The 19,094-nt window shown below is 37.9% G+C and overlaps 1 protein-coding gene across 1 annotated transcript in view; it reads left to right on the top strand.

Annotated features, from left to right (window-relative positions):
- MARCHF1 (membrane associated ring-CH-type finger 1) overlaps window positions 1–10,650 on the top strand; it is a 181,921-nt gene extending 171,271 nt beyond the window's left edge. The window contains exons 5-6 of the mRNA XM_065405553.1: window positions 5,384–5,531; window positions 10,352–10,650. Coding sequence (XP_065261625.1) covers window positions 5,384–5,531; window positions 10,352–10,650 — 447 coding nt within the window. The remainder of the gene's footprint in view (window positions 1–5,383; window positions 5,532–10,351) is intronic.
- Window positions 10,651–19,094: the final 8,444 nt, after the last annotated feature.

Here is a 19,094-nt window from a genome sequence, read left to right as displayed (position 1 = left end):
AGGAAGTTTTTAATCCATATTATTGTATTTCCAAACCAATCTGTATTAATATTGGGAGTAAAATGTTTGGGACATTGAATCAAATGCTTTACTAAATTCGTAATATATTAGGCCAAGTCTTCTCCTGCCTCAGGGCAACTTTACACATCACTGTGAGCACAAAGCAGCCCTGATACTGGCTTATCCGGCCACAGATAGATCATCCCACTATCCGCAGGTGGTGGACAGTCACCGTAGTAACACTATTCTTTCTGCAGCTGAGATAAAGTGTATGTCCCAGCTATCAGAGTGGTCCATTGGTGCTGTTAGCAGCTGGTGCAGGGGAGAGCATCCTTCAGATTAGACAAGGCTAAGGCAGAACCTCCTCAGAACTAGGTTGGGGGCACAGAAGTGACTTAGTGCTCTTCATTCTCAGCTGATGCTCTAGCCTATTATCTCTGCCATTTCCCCCTTCACCTACTATTTTAATTCTGTCAACAATCAAAAAGCAGCTAAATTTGCCTAGTAAGATTTGTTCTTTATAAACCCATCATGCCTTTTTTTTTTGTTGTCCTTTAAATGTTTTGTGATGTCCCCTTCTCTCCCCCAATACTTTTGTTATTTTACTAGTGACAATGATTAGATTTAAGGGGCCAAGAGTCTTTGGATGTCTGAGCTGATCATCAAATCCTGTCCAAAATTTAAACAAAAATATACAGACCTCAGTATGTAAACAATACCTATTGGTCGGACTAGCTGGATTGTTAGACCTCTGGCTAAAAGAGCACTAGAGAGCTGGGCCAAAAAGGTAAGTATTTTCCAGTGGGTGAAAAAGGGGGAAGGCTTCCCCATTCTCCACCCCCCCACCTTTTCTACTGGAGGGAAAGGAGAAAGTGAGGGGAAAATGTGAAGCTGAAACATTTTCAGAGACCAAAATATGTTCAGTTTTCAGCGTTTCAAAAATTTGACAAAAACTGAAGTTTTCACAAACATTTCTGTTTCACCATAAAGACATTTTCCACTGGAAAAAACACTGACGTTTTCAAGCAGCTTTTGTCCTCTATCTCAGTTTTATTGAGACTATTGGTGGATCAGCCCTCTCAGAGTTTAGAAGGCCTCAGTAGAGAACAAGATAGCTACACTACTGAAATGAGACTAGTGAATACTAATGGCAAAGGAAATATACCATGAAATACTGCTACCAGTAGGGCAAAATATGCTCCACGAGAGAAAATGAGATGACAGAACAAACTTCTCTATAGGCAACCCAACTGAATCCTCTTACATTCAGCACTTATTCCAGGTAAAGCATTCAAAGTCAACATCAGTGATTTAAACTGAGGTGGAATCCTTTTGCCCCTTTCCCTTTTCTGAAATCCAAACAATTGAAGACTGTGTTTTCCTCAGAAATGCAAGCTTTAGTGGCAAGGCTTGAATGGAATTTTCATGATGAAAAGTCTCCAGGTCTAATACTGTGAGTTGTGATGATAATGCTACATTCTATATATCCTGACAACTGAATGCTGTTGTATACTATCTAAATTATCTGCAAGATACAAAGAACTGAGCACAATTTTTCTTCTTGTTATTGCCTCTGACTGGCTGTGGACAAATAATCTCATAGAAGCTTCTATCCTCAATATCACTGAATGCAGAGGTGATAATCTCTGGGAAAATTGAAAAGACTAAATGCTTGACATGTACCTGGCAAGCAGACTGATAGCTTTGTTTCATTTCACATCACTTGTGAGATCTTTCAGCAATTCCAAAGTATTATGTAAGACTGCAAGATTTAATAAGAACAACTGTAATGAAACCAGCCATCCCAAGGCCTTGAATAGTGAATGCTCCAGAGACCTCAGAGTCTCGTCTATGGCAGCAGCCGTGAAACAAGCATACACACCTGGAAAATTCATCTAGACCACCTGTTGTAACTGTTAACTTGAAAATAATCCCTGAATATCTTGCATCTTGACTATTTTATCTGAATGTCAAGAAATGCACCCAACTCAAAGTGAATTGTGGGAGTCTGATTGTAGGTAGATTGCTATGAAAGACTGAAAATTGTTTGGTCCAGCACACCATTTATAGGATTACCAACTGCGGGTAAAAGTAGTCATCTGAAACTGTGCCCAGCATTGAGGCAGTGACATTTTTCAACCTTAACCAATCAGGTACTATCACTGCAGAACCCACTACAGGCACCAATCAACATTTCACTATAAAGTCATATATTATTTAGACAGTCTAAAACAGCATTCTGGATTAAAGTTGCCGTAAGGTTTCAAAACATCATAAACTCTGGATTGGTGGATTCATCTGTTCATAAGTGTAAATGTGTATATTACTATCAGATTGAACATGAAGTTGTATGAGAACGTGCATAAAATGAGGAAGGGAGGGTAGTCCTGGGGGGTGGTTTTACCTCTGTATATGACCCTGGTGAGACTGTTACTGGAATCGTCTCCAGTTCTAATGTCCACACTTTAAATGCATGTTGGGAAAAATTGGAGAGGGTACAGAGAAGAGCCACAAGAATTCTCATTGCAGTGTGGTAAAGAGTGAATGAGCTGAGGTTAGTGCAGGAAAGATTATAAAGATATTAATAACTTGGTGTCAATTAGAGTTAAACATTTTAACATGGAGATTTTCATGAAAAATTTGAATTTTGACTAAAAATAAAGTGGTATATTGGCAAATCTGTTCACCTATTTTCTTCAGCCATCTCTAGTTGAACTAGATATCTGATATGGGATTATGTAGTAGTGATTAACAGCTACTGCAGTTAGCATGGAACCAGGTTAACTGGGGAGGAGACCCAAAGCCTTTGAACTTGATGGCTGTTAACAACAGACACTATTAGCCTAGATTGTTAGTTCTAGAGTTATTTAAACTAATAACTTAGGAGACCTAAGGCAGACAGAAAATAGGAAAAGAAACTATTTTCTATGTTAAATCAATTCTTGAAGAACATAAGAACATAAGAAAGGCCGTACTGGGTCAGACCAAAGGTCCATCTAGCCCAGTATCTGTCTACCGACAGTGGCCAATGCCAGGTGCCCCAGAGGGAGTGAACCTAACAGGCAATGATCAAGTGATCTCTCTCCTGCCATCCATCTCCATCCTCTGACGAACAGAGGCTAGGGACACCATTCTTACCCATCCTGGCTAATAGCCATTTATGGACTTAGCCACCATGAATTTATCCAGTCCCCTTTTAAACATTGTTATAGTCCTAGCCTTCACAACCTCCTCAGGTAAGGAGTTCCACAAGTTGACTGTGCGCTGCGTGAAGAAGAACTTCCTTTTATTTGTTTTAAACCTGCTGCCTATTAATTTCATTTGGTGACCCCTAGTTCTTGTATTATGGGAATAAGTAAATAACTTTTCCTTATCCACTTTCTCAACATCACTCATGATTTTATATACCTCTATCATGTCCCCCCTTAGTCTTCTCTTTTCCAAACTGAAGAGTCCTAGCCTCTTTAATCTTTCCTCATATGGGAAAGATTAAAGAGGCTAGGACTCTTCAGTTTGGAAAAGAGAAGACTAAGGGGGGACATGATAGAGGTATATATGAAGGTTGGCACTAGCTGTTTTAACACCTGTTATTTTTAACCAATATAAACCATGGCTATTTAGTTTTCTCTCTGTAATGTAAGAGTCTGGGTTACTTCTCTTTCCTGTACCTCACACCATCCTGATCTTTCCTCCACCTCATTGTCTCCAGAGTATTCTGCTTTTAATGGTTGTCACTGTTGTTTTGTTACATCAACCCACTGAGATCACTGACGTGTAAAACTGTGGTATGAAGCCTTAAGAGTGAGGAACGCTTTTGTAACATCCTTTGACCTACCCACTAACACCCTAGCCTTCAGTCCCAAAGGTGTAGACTTACATTGTACCTATATATAGCACATTCCCCAGAATCATAACTGTTTCCGCATTCAGAATTGCTTCACTTGGAAAGCAGTACTTTTGACACTTTTACTGAAGTTGTAGCATCATATAGGAATCACTATCCTGCAAAGGACACCAACATGACAATAAAAATTGTGTGCCAGTCCCGACATGGGGTTAAATAGGAACTATTACTGGTATAGCAATTGTCGTCTTGCATGAGCTGGAGAGAGAGAGAGCATGTATGTCTGTCAGAGAAAATTTTTGAGTCTTTACATTTCCTTTCCTGCTCATCTTACTTTATTTATTCTGCACTTCAGCTCTACCCCATGCCTCCCAAGTTGTGCACGTATTGGCAGCTGAACTTACCCTCTGCTTTGTGCCATTGCTTAGATACTTTATGTGAAAGAGCTACAACTAGAAAAGTCTCATTAGCTCTACAGTTCAGTCATGTAGTAATATGACCATCAGAAAGGTGGCACTGTTGTACTATGTTTTCCACCTTTACTAATATCCATGAGGGTGACAGGTTTCAGAGTGGTAGCCCTGTTAGTCTGTATCAGCAAAAACAACGAGGAGTCCTTGTGGCACCTTAGAGACTAACACATTTATTAGGGCATAAGCTTTTATGGGCTAAAACCCACTTCATCTTTTCATGTGCTATATATATATATATATATACACACACACTGCTATTGTATTTTTCACTCCATGCATCTGATGAAGTGGGTTTTAGCCCACAAAAGCTTATGCCCAAATAAATTTCTTAGTCTCTAAGATGCCACAAGGACTCCTCGTTGTTTTCATTCATGAGGGTGTGTCTGTGGCTTTCAAAAGTATTCATCAAAGTTAGAGGCAATTTGTTTTTAAATACCCTATCCTTTTGTTTAAAAAGCATGTATTTTTTAGTAGAATGTGTTATGATTAAGAGGAAGAACTGTGGTAAAACAAAAAAAATCTACACAGTATTAACAAAAGAAAAAGACAGAATTTGAAGTCAGCTGAATTGCATGGGTGCAACTGAGGAGAGACTTTGGCCTATTGTATGAAATCTATCCAGAGTCTAACCCAGGATTAAGTGACAGGTTTTTGAGCAGCCAAGAACATTTGGAGTTCTGGAAGATGTGGATTTTTCTTCATAGCTCCAGGTTTGGGGTGCTTGCTGCAGTTAAAACTAATATTCACTTTTTGACTTCCCTATCATTGTTAATCTGCTATTGCTGCAGAAAGACAAGATTAGGCATAACTCATAGGCAGGTGGAAAAATATATGAGAGGTGATACTCCTTCCACAGGATCTTACATTCTTATGAATTGATGTAGATTTGTATGTACTGCATCAGGTTAGTTTGTGATGCTTACAATGCTATCTCAGAGACATATGTTATAAGAAAAATATTTTGTAATTAACCCTTTTTTCTTCTCGTTTCAGACAGGAACAACCAGAATGACAAGGCGGCTTTCTTTACAAGCCCACTTAATTTCTAATTCTTTTCTGATTACAGTGGGAGAAACTACAGATGACAACAAGTGAAAGGAGGAAGATAGTCTGTTCAGTTACATTCCATATTATTGCTATTACCTGTGTTGTTTGGTCATTGTATGTTTTAATAGATCGGACTGCTGAGGAAATTAAGCAAGGCAATGACAATGGTAAGTGACTTTATCTCCATTGCTAACATAGTGAGGGAGACATTAGAAATGCAGATAGATAATGAGGCACTTTTTATTTGTAAATATATAACAGTATTATAGGGAATTGGTTTGATGACAAAGCAAAGGACACAATTCAGTTTACAAACCTGTTTTTTGCTGAATATATTTTCTTTCCTGCAGTGCAAAGAGATCACAGTTCAATGCACCCATCACAACTACTAAACTATTCAGTTCATTCTTTTCATTCTACTTCAATAGGTGGACTTTTTTTTTTTTAAGCTACAATTAAAAATTGATGAGTGAAACTTAAAAAGTTCAGTGCAAGTTCAGTTCAGAGCATCCAAAAGATTTAAGCTGCCCATCTGACCTATTGAAACCTCTCTCTTCTACAAAACTGGGGTAGAAATCTTGCAACAGGCTTTCTTAGAAGATTTCAAGCAAGTTAACTTCCAGACCCAGCAGGAAACTCTGCATGAAATTCACCCTAGTGTAGAAAGTTCTGTGCAGCCCTTAATGTGGGAATTAAGTGTCACAGAGGTCCTTTCCTGCATTCTCAGCACACAGCTGGATTTCATCCTCTGACTGCAGCCTTTATTGTGATATTTCAGCACTTCCAGTTCTAGTGGGAACCCAGACATGCAAAGATTGAGAAAAATGAGGGAGAGGGAGGAGTTACTGGAACAGTTTAGAACAGGGGTAGTCTATTTTTGTCAAGGTCCACATTTCTTCCACAAGATATAGTCAAGGTCCAGGATCCAGAGAAAATAATAAGTAAATAAAAAGATTTTGGGGTCCATTCAAAAGCATCTGGCAGTCCAGATTTGGCCCGTGGCCCACCTATTGACTATCCCTGATTTAGAACCTTAAAAAAAGTTTTGGTTATTATTTCAGTACTAGCAGTAGTAGTATAATAGTACAGTCCCTTCCTGGATGCCACAGGATTGTGGCCTCGGTGTGCCAGAGGGCATTTGAATGCAGGACTAGATTTATATAGCTGATTTGTTTTACAACAGACTACAGTGGATTAATGAACTAAGTAGATATTGCCAACATGCATATAGTATACTACTTTAGTAGAGTTGCAAATGCTATGCTGCTTTTAGTTACAAGAATCCATTAAGGTAAAAATTAACACATGGGAGCAAATCCTGGCTATGGATACACCCCTGGGCGCTCAGTGAAGTCAATGAGGAAATAGATTAGCACATTCAAAAACAGAATTTGATCCACATGTAGTAGCATTTATTTGATTACTGCAGACAACTGCAAAGCTCCCATCCCCTACAGTGATGCAACAGCAGGCCCACTCTTCTTCATATGGAAATTCAGAACTCTGATTTACTACCCAAAAAGTTGCACGCTAGCCAGGTAAAGTGGGAAGATGGGGGAAAATCCTAAAAAGTATTTTTCCCTATTTCTGTTTGGCGTACTTACTCCAGGGTCTAGTGAGATGACAGAAATATCTAATCAAACAAGCTAGTGTAAATCAGCATGGCTCCACTGCCTTCAGCAGAGCTACAGTGATTTACTGCAGCTGAGGCTATTGCCTGGTGTGTAACTTTTCAAAACTAACAGCACATCTCAACAGCCATCACTAGTAGGTAGGATTTTCAGAAGCTCATAGGTCAGTGTGTGGAGTAGCTGTCATTGTCTTAATAAGGAGACCATCCCTGTCATTTGAGTAGGAGTCCAACTGACTTCACTGGAACATGTGCTAAAGTCACTTTGACTTTCAAAAGTGCCAACCTGAAAAAGTTAGCACTTTACCACAGATTTCCCTATCATGGAAATTGCTGTTATCAAACACCATTCTGTGATTATTTCAATGATTTCTCACTTAAAGACTTTTCTAAGGCAAGCCAGTTGCATAAGCAGCAAAAACAGATGGTTCAACTAGGTCTGTCGATTAATCGCAGTTTACTCACGCAATTAACTCAAAAAAAATGTGATTAATCGCACTGTTAAACAATAGAATACCAATTGAAATGTATTTAATATTTTGGATGTTTTTCTACATTTTCAAATATTTCTATTACAACACAGAATACAAAATGTACAGTGCTTACTTTACTATTTCTTTTATCATTTATACAGTGCAAATATTTGTAATAAAAATATTTTTCAATTCACCTCATACAAGTACTGTAGTGCAATCTCTTTATCATGAAAGTTGAACTTACAAATGTAGAATTATGTACAAAAAAACAACTGCATTCAAAAATAAAACAATGTAAAACTTTAGCGCCTACAAGTCCACTCAGTCCTACTTCTTGTTCAGCCAATCGCTAAGACAAACAAGTTTGTTTACATTTACAGGAGATACTGTTGACTGCTTCTTATTTACAATGTCACCTGAAAGTGAGAACAGGTGTTCGCTTAGCGCTTTGGCATTGCAATTTGGCAAAGAAGGTACCAATGTGAGATATCTAAAAATAGCTACAGCACTCTACCCAAGGTTTAAGAATCTGAAGTGCCATCCAAAATCTCAGAGGGACAAGGTGGGAACATGTTTTCAGAAGTTTTAAAAGAGCAACACTCAGATGCGGAAACTACAGAATCCAAACCACCAAAAAAGAAAATCAACCTTCTGCTAGTGGCATCTGACTTAGATGATGAAAATGAAAATGTGTTGGCCAGCACTGCTTTGGATAGTTATCGAGCAGAACATGTCATCAGCATGGACGCATGTCCTCTGGAATGCTGGTTGAAGCATGAAGGGACATATCAATCTTTAGCGCATCTGGCACGTAAATATCTTTTGACGCTGGCTACAACAGTGCTATGCAAACGCCGGTTCTCACTTTCAGGTGACACTGTAAACAAGAAGCAGGCAGCATTATCTCCTGCAAATTGTAACCAAACTTGTTTGTCTGAGCGATTGGCTGAAGTAGGACTGAGTGGATTTGTAGGCTCTAAAGTTTTACATTGTTTTATTTTTGAGTGCAGTTTTTTTGTACATAATTCTACATTTGTATGTTCAACTTTCATGATACAGACTGCACTACAGTACTTGTATTAGCTGAATTGAAAAATACCATTTCCTTTGTTTTTTACAGTGCAAATATTTGTAATAAAAATATAAAGGGAGTACTGTACACTTTGTATTCTGTGTTGTAATTGAAATCAGTATATTTGAAAACGTAGAAAACATCCAAAAATATTTAAATAAATGGTGTTTGATTATTGTTTAACAATGCGATTAATCGTGATTGTTTTAATTGCTTGATAGCCCTAGGTTAAACTCAAATTACTGCTCTAGTGGTTGCAACTAAGCCTGGCAGTTGACCACCTGTGGATTCTAATCATAGGGCTGACACCATATCCTTCTTGGAGTGCCTCTCTCCAATGACTCCCAACAGTCACAAGCAAGTTGTTCAGTTTCTCTTTGCCTCAATTTTCCCATAGGTAAAATCTAGATAACAGACATACCTATCAGCATTGCTGTGAAGAATAAATTATCCTGTTTCTAAAGCACCTTGATCATGATTTGCACTCTATATGTGCTAAGGATTTTTAAAGATCTTCCATATGTGACTAATAAATTTATTTAAAGTAAAATATCTAGAAAGCAGCATTGATAGAGGCTTATGACATGCATTCTATTATGTATTAACGCCAACACTGTCATCGTTAGATCTGATGCAGTAATGCACGACTGAGGTTCCCCCCCCCCCCCCATTTTAGTCATACTGCTAAACATATGAAGAATCAGCTGCAGTGATGTTAATTATCCTGTGATTATAAAGCTGTTCCCAGTATAGCAGTAATTGATTTTGTAAAGTTCTAAGACTAGTTCTAGGCTAAAGTGTATCATTTTAGCATTACTCATATCATTACTGAGTTCAAATTCTCTGTTCTGTAGCTTTAGTGTCATCACCAATGGAGACTTTTCTACAATTACAGTAAGACCTTTCAAGAGGTTTTCCTGTTTTTAAACGGAGAGCAAAGGGTGCAATGAGCAAAAACAATACCAGGAACTGTAAAGTTCTTAGTTAACTAAGTAGGAAAATAGCAATTGATTTAGAGAAGGGAACAAAAAAAAAAAAAGCTGTGGTGCTGTTGATTTCTTCCCACTAATTTGCTATTGAACCAATGCTACAGCACCATACCAGGAGAACATCAATGAGGTATAAAATAGGGTGTGCCAGGTATATTTACAGACCATTAGTATGCCGCAAACTAGGATGTAAAACTACAGCGCACCAAGTGTCCATGTGGACCTTGCTACCACTCATTATGAAACTTTGTGCATGGTAGCAGGGTCCACGCAGGAACTTAGTGTGTAGCAGACCAGTACACTTTACATACCCTGGCTTGTGGCACACTTGAGTCTCCTTGTAGACCAGCCATCAAATTTCAAATGTGTTTTAAAAAAAAAAAGCTTATTTATTTCAGTAGTAGGGCCAAAGCCCAGTGATCTGGCCATTCCAGTTTAGATAACAACATTCTGCCTACTTAAAATAGATACTATGGGCATGGGTACAATCAAGGGACATATAACTGTCCTTACTAGAAACAGCAGACATTTTTCTTTCTGTCCTAGGACCTGATACTGCACTCCTTGTTAAACCAAAAATCCCCTAATGTGCTAGATGTTTCTATGATCAAGGGAACAGGTGCTGTCTTCTACCATAACAACAGCTGCACGTCATGTGTGTGACTGTATACATACAGTTCAAATAGCATTAGGGAACCTTTGAAAAGAATAATATGTCAACATTATGCAATATTGGAATGTATAGGCTACAGAAAAGACAAGAATCAGCAAGACATGATAAAATTATGATGATACTAATTGTAACTTGTTTGTTTGAAAGGTGTCCTTGAATGGCCATTTTGGACAAAACTGGTTGTGGTAGCAATTGGGTTCACTGGAGGCCTAGTCTTCATGTACGTACAGTGTAAAGTCTACATTCAGTTGTGGCGCAGATTGAAGGCTTACAATCGAGTGATCTTTGTTCAAAACTGCCCAGACACTGCCAAAAAACTGGAGAAGAATTCTTCATGCATTCAGAACTCTGAAATCAAGGATGCTGTGGTAGTGCCAGTATCACAGACAGGTACAAACTCTCAGCAATCAGCTGAAGAAATGACCTCTGAAGTCATGCCAGTTTGACAGAGGTGGCATTGTTTCTTCATTGAAGGTGTGTGCGTTTTTTACACCACAGCCACTACAGAAAGCAGAAACAATCATGCATTTTAAATAAAAGAACAAAAAACCCTGACCAGGGAAATGGATACAGTGAAGCAACATACATTACTTATGGAATGTGACCGTTTGTGAAATAGTTTCTCAGTCAGCCAGGTGTAGTGGAAGTGTAGAAAGCACAACCGAGAACAATTCTCACAGACATGACAAAATGACCTTTTTAACTGGATGATCAGGAGGAATTGGAAACAGACCTGCTAACACTGTTCTGTTACAGAAAACATCAACAACTTTCTATTTGTTACCACTAGACATCCTATTTGCTAATCATCATCTTAAAAATACACTTCAAGGTGACACTACTAAAAAGTCATTTGCATTAAACTTAAATCTACAAAGTAAACAGACCTGCACCATGTAACTCACTTTCTAAAGTAATCGTTGAATGGCTACATTGGAGCCTGAATGTTTTGGCAGCCATGTGAGCTGAGGATGTGTGTTTGCTTATTTTGCAAAAAAAACAAAACAATTTCAACAAGTAGTCTTCAAATTGCCTCAAACACTTCCTTGGTCCCATAAAATACAAGTATTATTTAGCCACAAGGCTAAAATTATTAGCTCTACATCTGGAACAACACTTTTAGTGCTGCTTATCTTAAAGTAATATAAATGACTTGTTAAGTGGTGAATTAACATGAACTCTCTGCCAATATATGTAGAAAGGATATATAGAAAGTTTTCCTCCAAAATGGAAAAAGACAAAGTATAATCAGAGGCATTACAGGTTGAAGCATGCAGTTCATTACAAAAGAATATGAAATGAATTTATACCCTCACACCCCTAGGAATGACAGTTAAAGTGTGGGGGGGGCAGAGGCAGAATTTTTTAAGAGTTCATGCTTCAACAATTAAGGTAATCACAAAAGAGCATACCTGGACCTATTAAAAGATGCCAGTATCGCCCTGTTCTGACTTGACTGGATAGTTCTCCTCTGTTCAGGATAAGACTGAGCGATTAGGGATTCAACAGTTCAGTTGTTAATTTTGTGTTTTGAGCATTTTCATGTAAAACTGAAGTGTGAATAACATTAAAGAGTGCAATAGATAAATTAATGTAGATAAAATGATGTCCAACAAAGGTGAGTTACATAAAGAATTTTGTGATTCACTTCCAATTGCTGTGGTGTTTATTATTGGGACAGGAGAGCGAAAGTGGCCAGAAGTAGCTGTGCATTGGTTTGAGTAAGTCTGGGGACTACAGTAAACTAGGGCCCTCTTTGATCTTGTGTTTAGGAAATTGGTGTGTGCATGTGGGGGGAGGACAGGAAATCAAACCAATCATTTTGTGGATGTAATGTACCAAGCAGAATCTACCCTGCAGAATGTAATTATCCTGAGTTTTCTAACCTTAAAGCATCATTAAATGGCAGTTGTCTTGCAAGTACTGTGCAATTGAGTCTTAGTTTCAGTTCAAAGGAGATATTAGGAGATATACTTCAACTGAAATTGTCCCCTGAAGAGAATTTAGGGAAAGTGAAGTATTTAGTGTCTACTCAAAAGCCCATTGAACACAACTGTAATTCTCCCATTGACTACAGGGGCTTGGATTAGGCCTTTAATCCCTTACAGCATTATTGAGGCCCTTTCCTTTCAGTTTTTATTTAGTTTAACATTTTCTGGAAATTTATCAGTTTGTTACAAAAATTTGAAAAGATTGAAAATCTGCAGAAAAAAATTTTCTGAGTAAATATGGGGTAAATATCACTGCTCTTGTTTTTTTCTTTTCTTTGTTAACTTTCAGAACGCCCCTAGTCGTCCAAAAGGTAGTCAGATACAGTTTTTTATTTTCAACCCATTTTAGTATGAAAAGTAATTCCCTAACTTTTATTCATGTTCTCTGTATAGCTGGAAATGTGTATGTAGTGGGCATGAGATTGACAATAGTACATAAGCCAGTATTCAAGTAATACCCATACTTCTGACCTGGCTCCACGCTCTGGAAGCAGAGATGGTAGCTTCACAACCTGGGCTGGCCAGGTTGGCAGGGCCCAGAAGTGGAAGAGACAGAGGCGGCAGCATAAGGAGAAGATGCCCTTGTCTCTTCCTCTTCTTCCAAAATTCAGATGAAAAAAATCTTAGAAGCCTAATAATTTTTTTTGTAAAACTCAGGAATGTTTCAGTTAAACTGGTAAAAACTGAAGGGCCTTAAGCACTGTTAAAATCCTCTCTCATCCCCTCTGTCAGTTACAGTTGACTTGATTGCTTTTAGAGAGACAAGATTGCGGTGAAGTAATGTCTCTCTCATCAGCAGAAATTGGTCAATTATAAGATACGCTTTTGAGCTTACACTTGGGCCTGGTCCACACTAACCCCCCACTTCGGACTAAGGTACGCAAATTCAGCTACGTTAATAACGTAGCTGAATTCGAAGTACCTTAGTCCGAACTTACCGCGGGTCCAGACGCGGCAGGCAGGCTCCCCCGTCGATGCCGCGTACTCCTCTCGCTGAGCTGGAGTACCGGCGTCGACGGCGAGCACTTCCGGGATCGATTTATCGCGTCTAGACAAGACGCGATAAATCGATCCCAGAAGATCGATTGCCTGCTGCCAAACCAGGAAGTAAGTGTAGACGTACCCAGAGCTCTTTCTTCTGGTCTCGGGTAGAGATTTAGTTATATACTCAAAGCCACATTTACCTAGTAGTATAAGATTTGTCTCCAGCAAAAAACAAAAAAGATTATTTACACTGAGGTGTTAGGGATACAGGCTTGCATGAATAACTTCACATGAAAATGGGTCAAGAATGTAAGTACTGGACAACCCCTCATCTTAAAACATCTGCCATCCTTGTCTATCAGAGGGTATAATGTTCTGTATGAACCCAATCAGTGTAGTCCACTTGAGGATTCTGTGCCACAAAAAACACGGTTTTTCACTGGCAAGTAGTAATTTAATGCTTTTCTTTTATGAAATAATGTTATTTTGAGAAGTTAAAGATCAGTAAAAACCTACATATACATAAGTAGCTAAACCCCAGTGCCTAGGCCCAGTAATCAACTGCAGTCCTCATTCAGGCAAAACACTACTGACCTCAGTGGAATTTGGACTGGCTAAGAACTGCAGGATCAGGCTGTGGGATGAACACTCATTGTGAGCTGCCCTTTTGTAGTTGTGGTCAGTCCCAGGTAGATTGCACTGATATGAAGCCAAATTCTGCCTTCGTGCTTGAGCAACACTCCCTTTAACTTCAGTGGCAGTTTTGCTTGGATAAGGATTGCAGAATTACTAGTGAGAAATTATGGAACATAAACAAAATGCTTCTTTCCTGGTTTCTTAATTTGTTTCAATTTCCAGAACTAATGCTTTCAATTACTCATTTTAAAACAGTTAGTGACAATGCACCACTTACCTTTGTGTTAGTCTGATGAGGATTTTTACCCAGTCCAATGGTACTATTTCACATAGCGCTATAGCTTGAAAGCAAATGTTTATTTTCCTGGTCTGTCCACAACAATACATTCCCCATCATTGGATCAAGCCCTTTTTTATATATCTGGACACTGCAGTGACACTTCATCTATGAAGAAAATATTTTACACCGTGTAATACTTGGAACTAAGAGCTGTTACTTGTTTAACCCCATTCTCTTTTCCAAAAAAGGTTGTTTTTTGTGAGTGAATATGTACTGAAAGAAAGGGGCGGGAGCTTAAGGGAAACAAAATTAATATAACTGCTAATTGTTGTAGAACAAATTTGTATTTGTATTAAACAAATGACCCAAACCACTGCAGTTTTCCATATTTTATATGTATTTTTAAGTGGTAGAAATGATCTTACCACCATATAGTATATTTAAGTTTCCAAAAGAAAAACCATTTTGCTTTGTTAAAGCAAACATGCAAAATTTAATGTTTGCTTTGTGACATTCCTTCAACAGGAAAAAACATTTTCACATCCCATTTTTCTCCACAGGCAGAACTCCGCGCATAATTATAACTGAATTTGTTGGGAGGATTCCATCTTTCTGCCCCCTCCCCATTGTCTTAAGCTATGCACCCAGGAAAAGATTTTGGTTAAGTTTTAAAAGCCCCTTTGCACAGAATTCCAGCAAGCATGGGCCCCATCATTTTCATATGATAGACTGCTACAACTATGCTCTGGATAATCTATTTGAAACAAAGCAGTCTGACATTATCTAATGACATCTAAAGTGTTGGAGCAGGGGTGTTCACATTAAATGGTATCCATTGCCTCCAAGACCAATGGATTACAATGCTCCTTGAGAGAACATCTAAGCCAGCTTTGCCAAAGTGTAAAGAAAATTTCATAGTTTAAACAGATCTACATGCTCAACTTTGCCAGTAAAAACAGAAAAAAAATGCATTTTATTAAAATAGAAATGAACATGTTTAATAGAAGCAGTTCAGTCATTTTTATCTATTGTATACAAATACAGAGCTAAATTTATTTTAAAAGTAGGGAATTATGGGTAACCTGAAGTAATGTTTGACTAGTATCTGTCAAGGGTAACCTTTTAGCTCGAACACATTGGCCAATTTTTTTTTCTACCTTTTCAGGAAAAAAAATTGTCCTTTGCTGAAGTTTGGGCAGCTATACTAAGGCTTATGTTGGAACGTGGCTGCAACCTTAGAGATGACCAGAACTCCATCCTACCTTCCACAGCACTAGGTACTTCCTGATACACTTTCAACTTGATCTTAGGATTGTGCAGTTGATCACTTTGCCTGAGTACAGTACCTCTGGAGCAGCCTCTTCTATAGTTACACTGAGGAAATGGGAATTAAAACAGCACTTTTTTGTTTATTCCAATTGATGCTTTGCGTGCCGTTTGAAGCTCTTGGAGAAAGCAAAAACTAACTTATTACTCCTTCGAACTTGCCATATAGTTAAAATTCCTTAAGAGCTAGTACATAGTCTATAATTTGAAGTAATTAGGTTGTTCTTAAACAAATTTACACAGGAATTGTAGCAAAGTGAGAGGTTCCTAAAGCCAGACATGCTGTCTGTAAGTCTCTCTTTAGTAACAAAATTAGGTGGGTTTCACTTGAACCAGTTCAGCGACCAATAAAAGCTCAATGGCTCTCAGAGGCAAAACAGCTAGGTACAGGAAACCCTGCAGTGAGCAACCCTGGGAATAAACCAGTCTGAGGGGAAGCTCGGGCAAGGTTTTATTGAGAACTGTTAGCAATCTCACCTTGACATTTGCTGCTTATCTTTCTAAAGCTGCAAAAGAAATAAGAATTTTGGACAAGATCACATTACATGTGTAGTAGGATAGGGAATAGCATGGTGATCCAGTCATTCTCAATGAGCATGTTGCCCTCTTGATTGGATGTAGCTTCAAGAATATAAATCAGGGCTGACAGCATAACCGAGAGCTTCTTTTACCTCAACTGGAACAAGCCTATGTTTTTAGAGCAGTGAATGAGAGACCAGTATTTTAGTCCAGGCTCTCTATGTAAATGTTGGTTTAGTAATTCTATTTGTTCATTTCTAACAATGAACTAGTTACAGAATGACACAGCTGTTCCATTTATGTAGAAAATTGGTCAGAGTATTTGAGTTACAGGTAATTAAGAGTTACTCTGATTAACTATGGATTTGCTACTGAGTAGTTTTGTAAAGTTGTAAGAAGAGTTTTATTATATGCCTCATGACACTTTGTACAGGGTATTTTCATACCACTATACATAGATTTTTAAGGTAACAGTTTAAGTGTAGGTGCTTAAAGTACAGTTCTACTCTGTGGAATAGCTTACTAAAATGGTATTATGAGGCTCCAAATTAGGAACCTTTTTTTAAAAAACCTACCTGAACATCTCCTTTATAGTGAGAGTCTGCAGCTCCATTATAATGGGTCTTACTCATAGTTGCAGCTCCTTGGAGGCAGATACCAGGTCAGTCAAAGCAGGCTGGGAGAGGCCACATTCTTGAAGACCCAGTTAGCAAGCTCTACAAAGCAGCTCTAGAAGTAATTCCTTTAAACCTTAATTCAGAGGTTATTAGGTAGAACAACAAATTTATATAAACTCTTCCTAGTGGAGAGTAACTTCAAATTCCACCCCAATTAGCGGCGGATATATATGTACATATGTGCCCGACAAAAAAAAAAATGGAGAAGAGGGCAACAGTTGAAGTTTCCCTCAGAACTATAACCTTGTGGTGGGTGGGTTGGATCTGCTGACTTCCATGCTAGAAGAAAGGTGATTCCCAGCTAAGGCAAATTTTCCTATTCTTCACAGTGAAAGCCTGCAGATCCATTACAATGGGATATCCAAAAGCAGTGTGTCACCAGCATGGGAAACAAATGATGAGATACTGTCTTTTTTTTTAAATACATCAGTTACAGGGTGAATACTAGCATACAGGTCTCTTCCTCCAGTGGCAGAGGAGGCCTTCACATTTAATTTGTAAAACTTGGTGAAGATGTGAAAAAACATGACCAGGTAGCCCCTCCTCCATCTCCTTTTTGTATATTAGAGATGATCCTTCAGGAGGCTTCCATGCCTCTGAATGAATGAGTAGGAATGGGGGGTGGGAGGAAGAAAGGCCCCTATCTTTGAAAGCTTCTTAAATATACCAATTTAGTCATCTACTAACTGATGCCATAGCAGCAGTTTCTTTTCCCCTGATTAGCCCCATGGGTGGATGCTCTTATTCCAGAATTAGCTTAATCCTCTTTGATTAAATTAATTCTGAATAAAGCACTCTTATTCGGGAATAAGTGTCCACACGTGGAATTAATGAGGCATCATTCATTTGCTTTAAATTCACATCCTATCTTATTTGAGCTATATTAATTTAAAGACCAGCCCTTATGCTAGTTTGAAGTTTTGTACACAACTTGTTTTGAGTCCCTCTAGCTAAAACAAAGACTCATTGTAACACTTAAAACTTTGCAGTTAAACACCATTAAAATCAATTACCTAAAACTAAATAAAAAAAATCTCAGATATTTGGGCGAGGGGAAAATCAACCCACAGCATTCTGAAAAAGAGAACTTCTTTTGAATTTTCTAATTAAAAGAGTATGATAAAGTTTAGTTATGAACACAGAGCGCCTCCCATCTACAGTGGTTAACATTACAAAGTTTATAACCACTTTCTGCAAGTAACATTTCCACGGTATTTCCTATATTAAAGCAATCTATGTCTAAACATAGAAAAACACTGGAGTAATTAGACAGAAGTCAAAATTTTCTTGTTAATGGCAGTCACTGTATATATTTTCGTTTAAAAGAGAATGTAAGTGCAACAGAACATCAAAGCATCCTTATAGCATTCGGAGAAGGAACAGGCTCTTCAATCCAGTAAACAAACGAGCTGGCTGTAAAGCACAGTAATTGTCAGAAAGATTACTATAAAAATGACATCATGGGATTCTATATTCATTTTCTCTCTCAATAACATTCTCAACCTAGAAATTTAAAGTCAACATGAGTTTCTCTCTTCCATCATTACCATATAAAGATTCTGCAGTCAAAACTTACTCGACAAATTGATGATGTGCAAGACAGAATAAAATCCAGCTCATTTTTCTGTACTGACACTTGATAGTCATCCTATCTGTTCCCTATGTAAGATCTTGCCATTTTTATAGTAATTTTTCTGCCTACAATCAATATAAAAAATATTTTTCTCTTCATTAGCTGGAGAAGTTTCCATTTCCCTGTGTAACCTATATAATAGTCTAAAAAGCTGAAGTCGACATGATAGCAAAAAGGAACACAGGGTACATGAGATTACAATTAAAAAAATTTATTTCTATATCTCGTTTCGCTTTTATTTTAAAATGCATAACGTGAGCAGCGAGTATTACAAATTATTTCAAGACTGCTCAATTTTTGTCAAGTTAACTTTACAGATTATACATTTGCTTTATATATTGCCTTTTGTTTTAATGGAATTGTTCATGGAAAGACTTAGACAGCTAATCGAATATTCTCCATGACTCCAAATAGCATACATTTTTAAAAAAATGTTTACACAAATGTCAGTTTAACACAGTGCTATTAAGGACACCACATCTTTTACAATGACAAACTAGCCTTTCAAGTCATTCCAGGAAGAATAAGGCTTACTGCCCCTTTTATTCATCCCATTAAAAGAAAATGCGGAAGAAAAAGGACTTCTGGCAGTGATTCTATCGCCACAGTGAAACATTGAGCTTGTTTACATATGGAAGTTACACCAATTCAACTAAAATTGGTTTTTAAACCAAAAAAACCCCCAAACCTGCTCTGTGGACACAGGTCTATTGGTGATTCAGATCAGTGAGATCAGTTCAGGTTTTAGGCAAGCTAAGCAGATGAGACAGATTTAAATAGAGTTAAGAGCAATTATACATACATTGCACCAGTTTAACTAAATCAGTTATTATCACATCTCTAG

This window comes from Emys orbicularis, chromosome 5, assembly GCF_028017835.1.
Source record: "Emys orbicularis isolate rEmyOrb1 chromosome 5, rEmyOrb1.hap1, whole genome shotgun sequence".
NCBI classification, from domain to species: domain Eukaryota; kingdom Metazoa; phylum Chordata; order Testudines; family Emydidae; genus Emys; species Emys orbicularis.
Note: the sequence above shows the minus strand (reverse complement) of the source record. Positions and strands in the feature narration are given on the sequence as shown.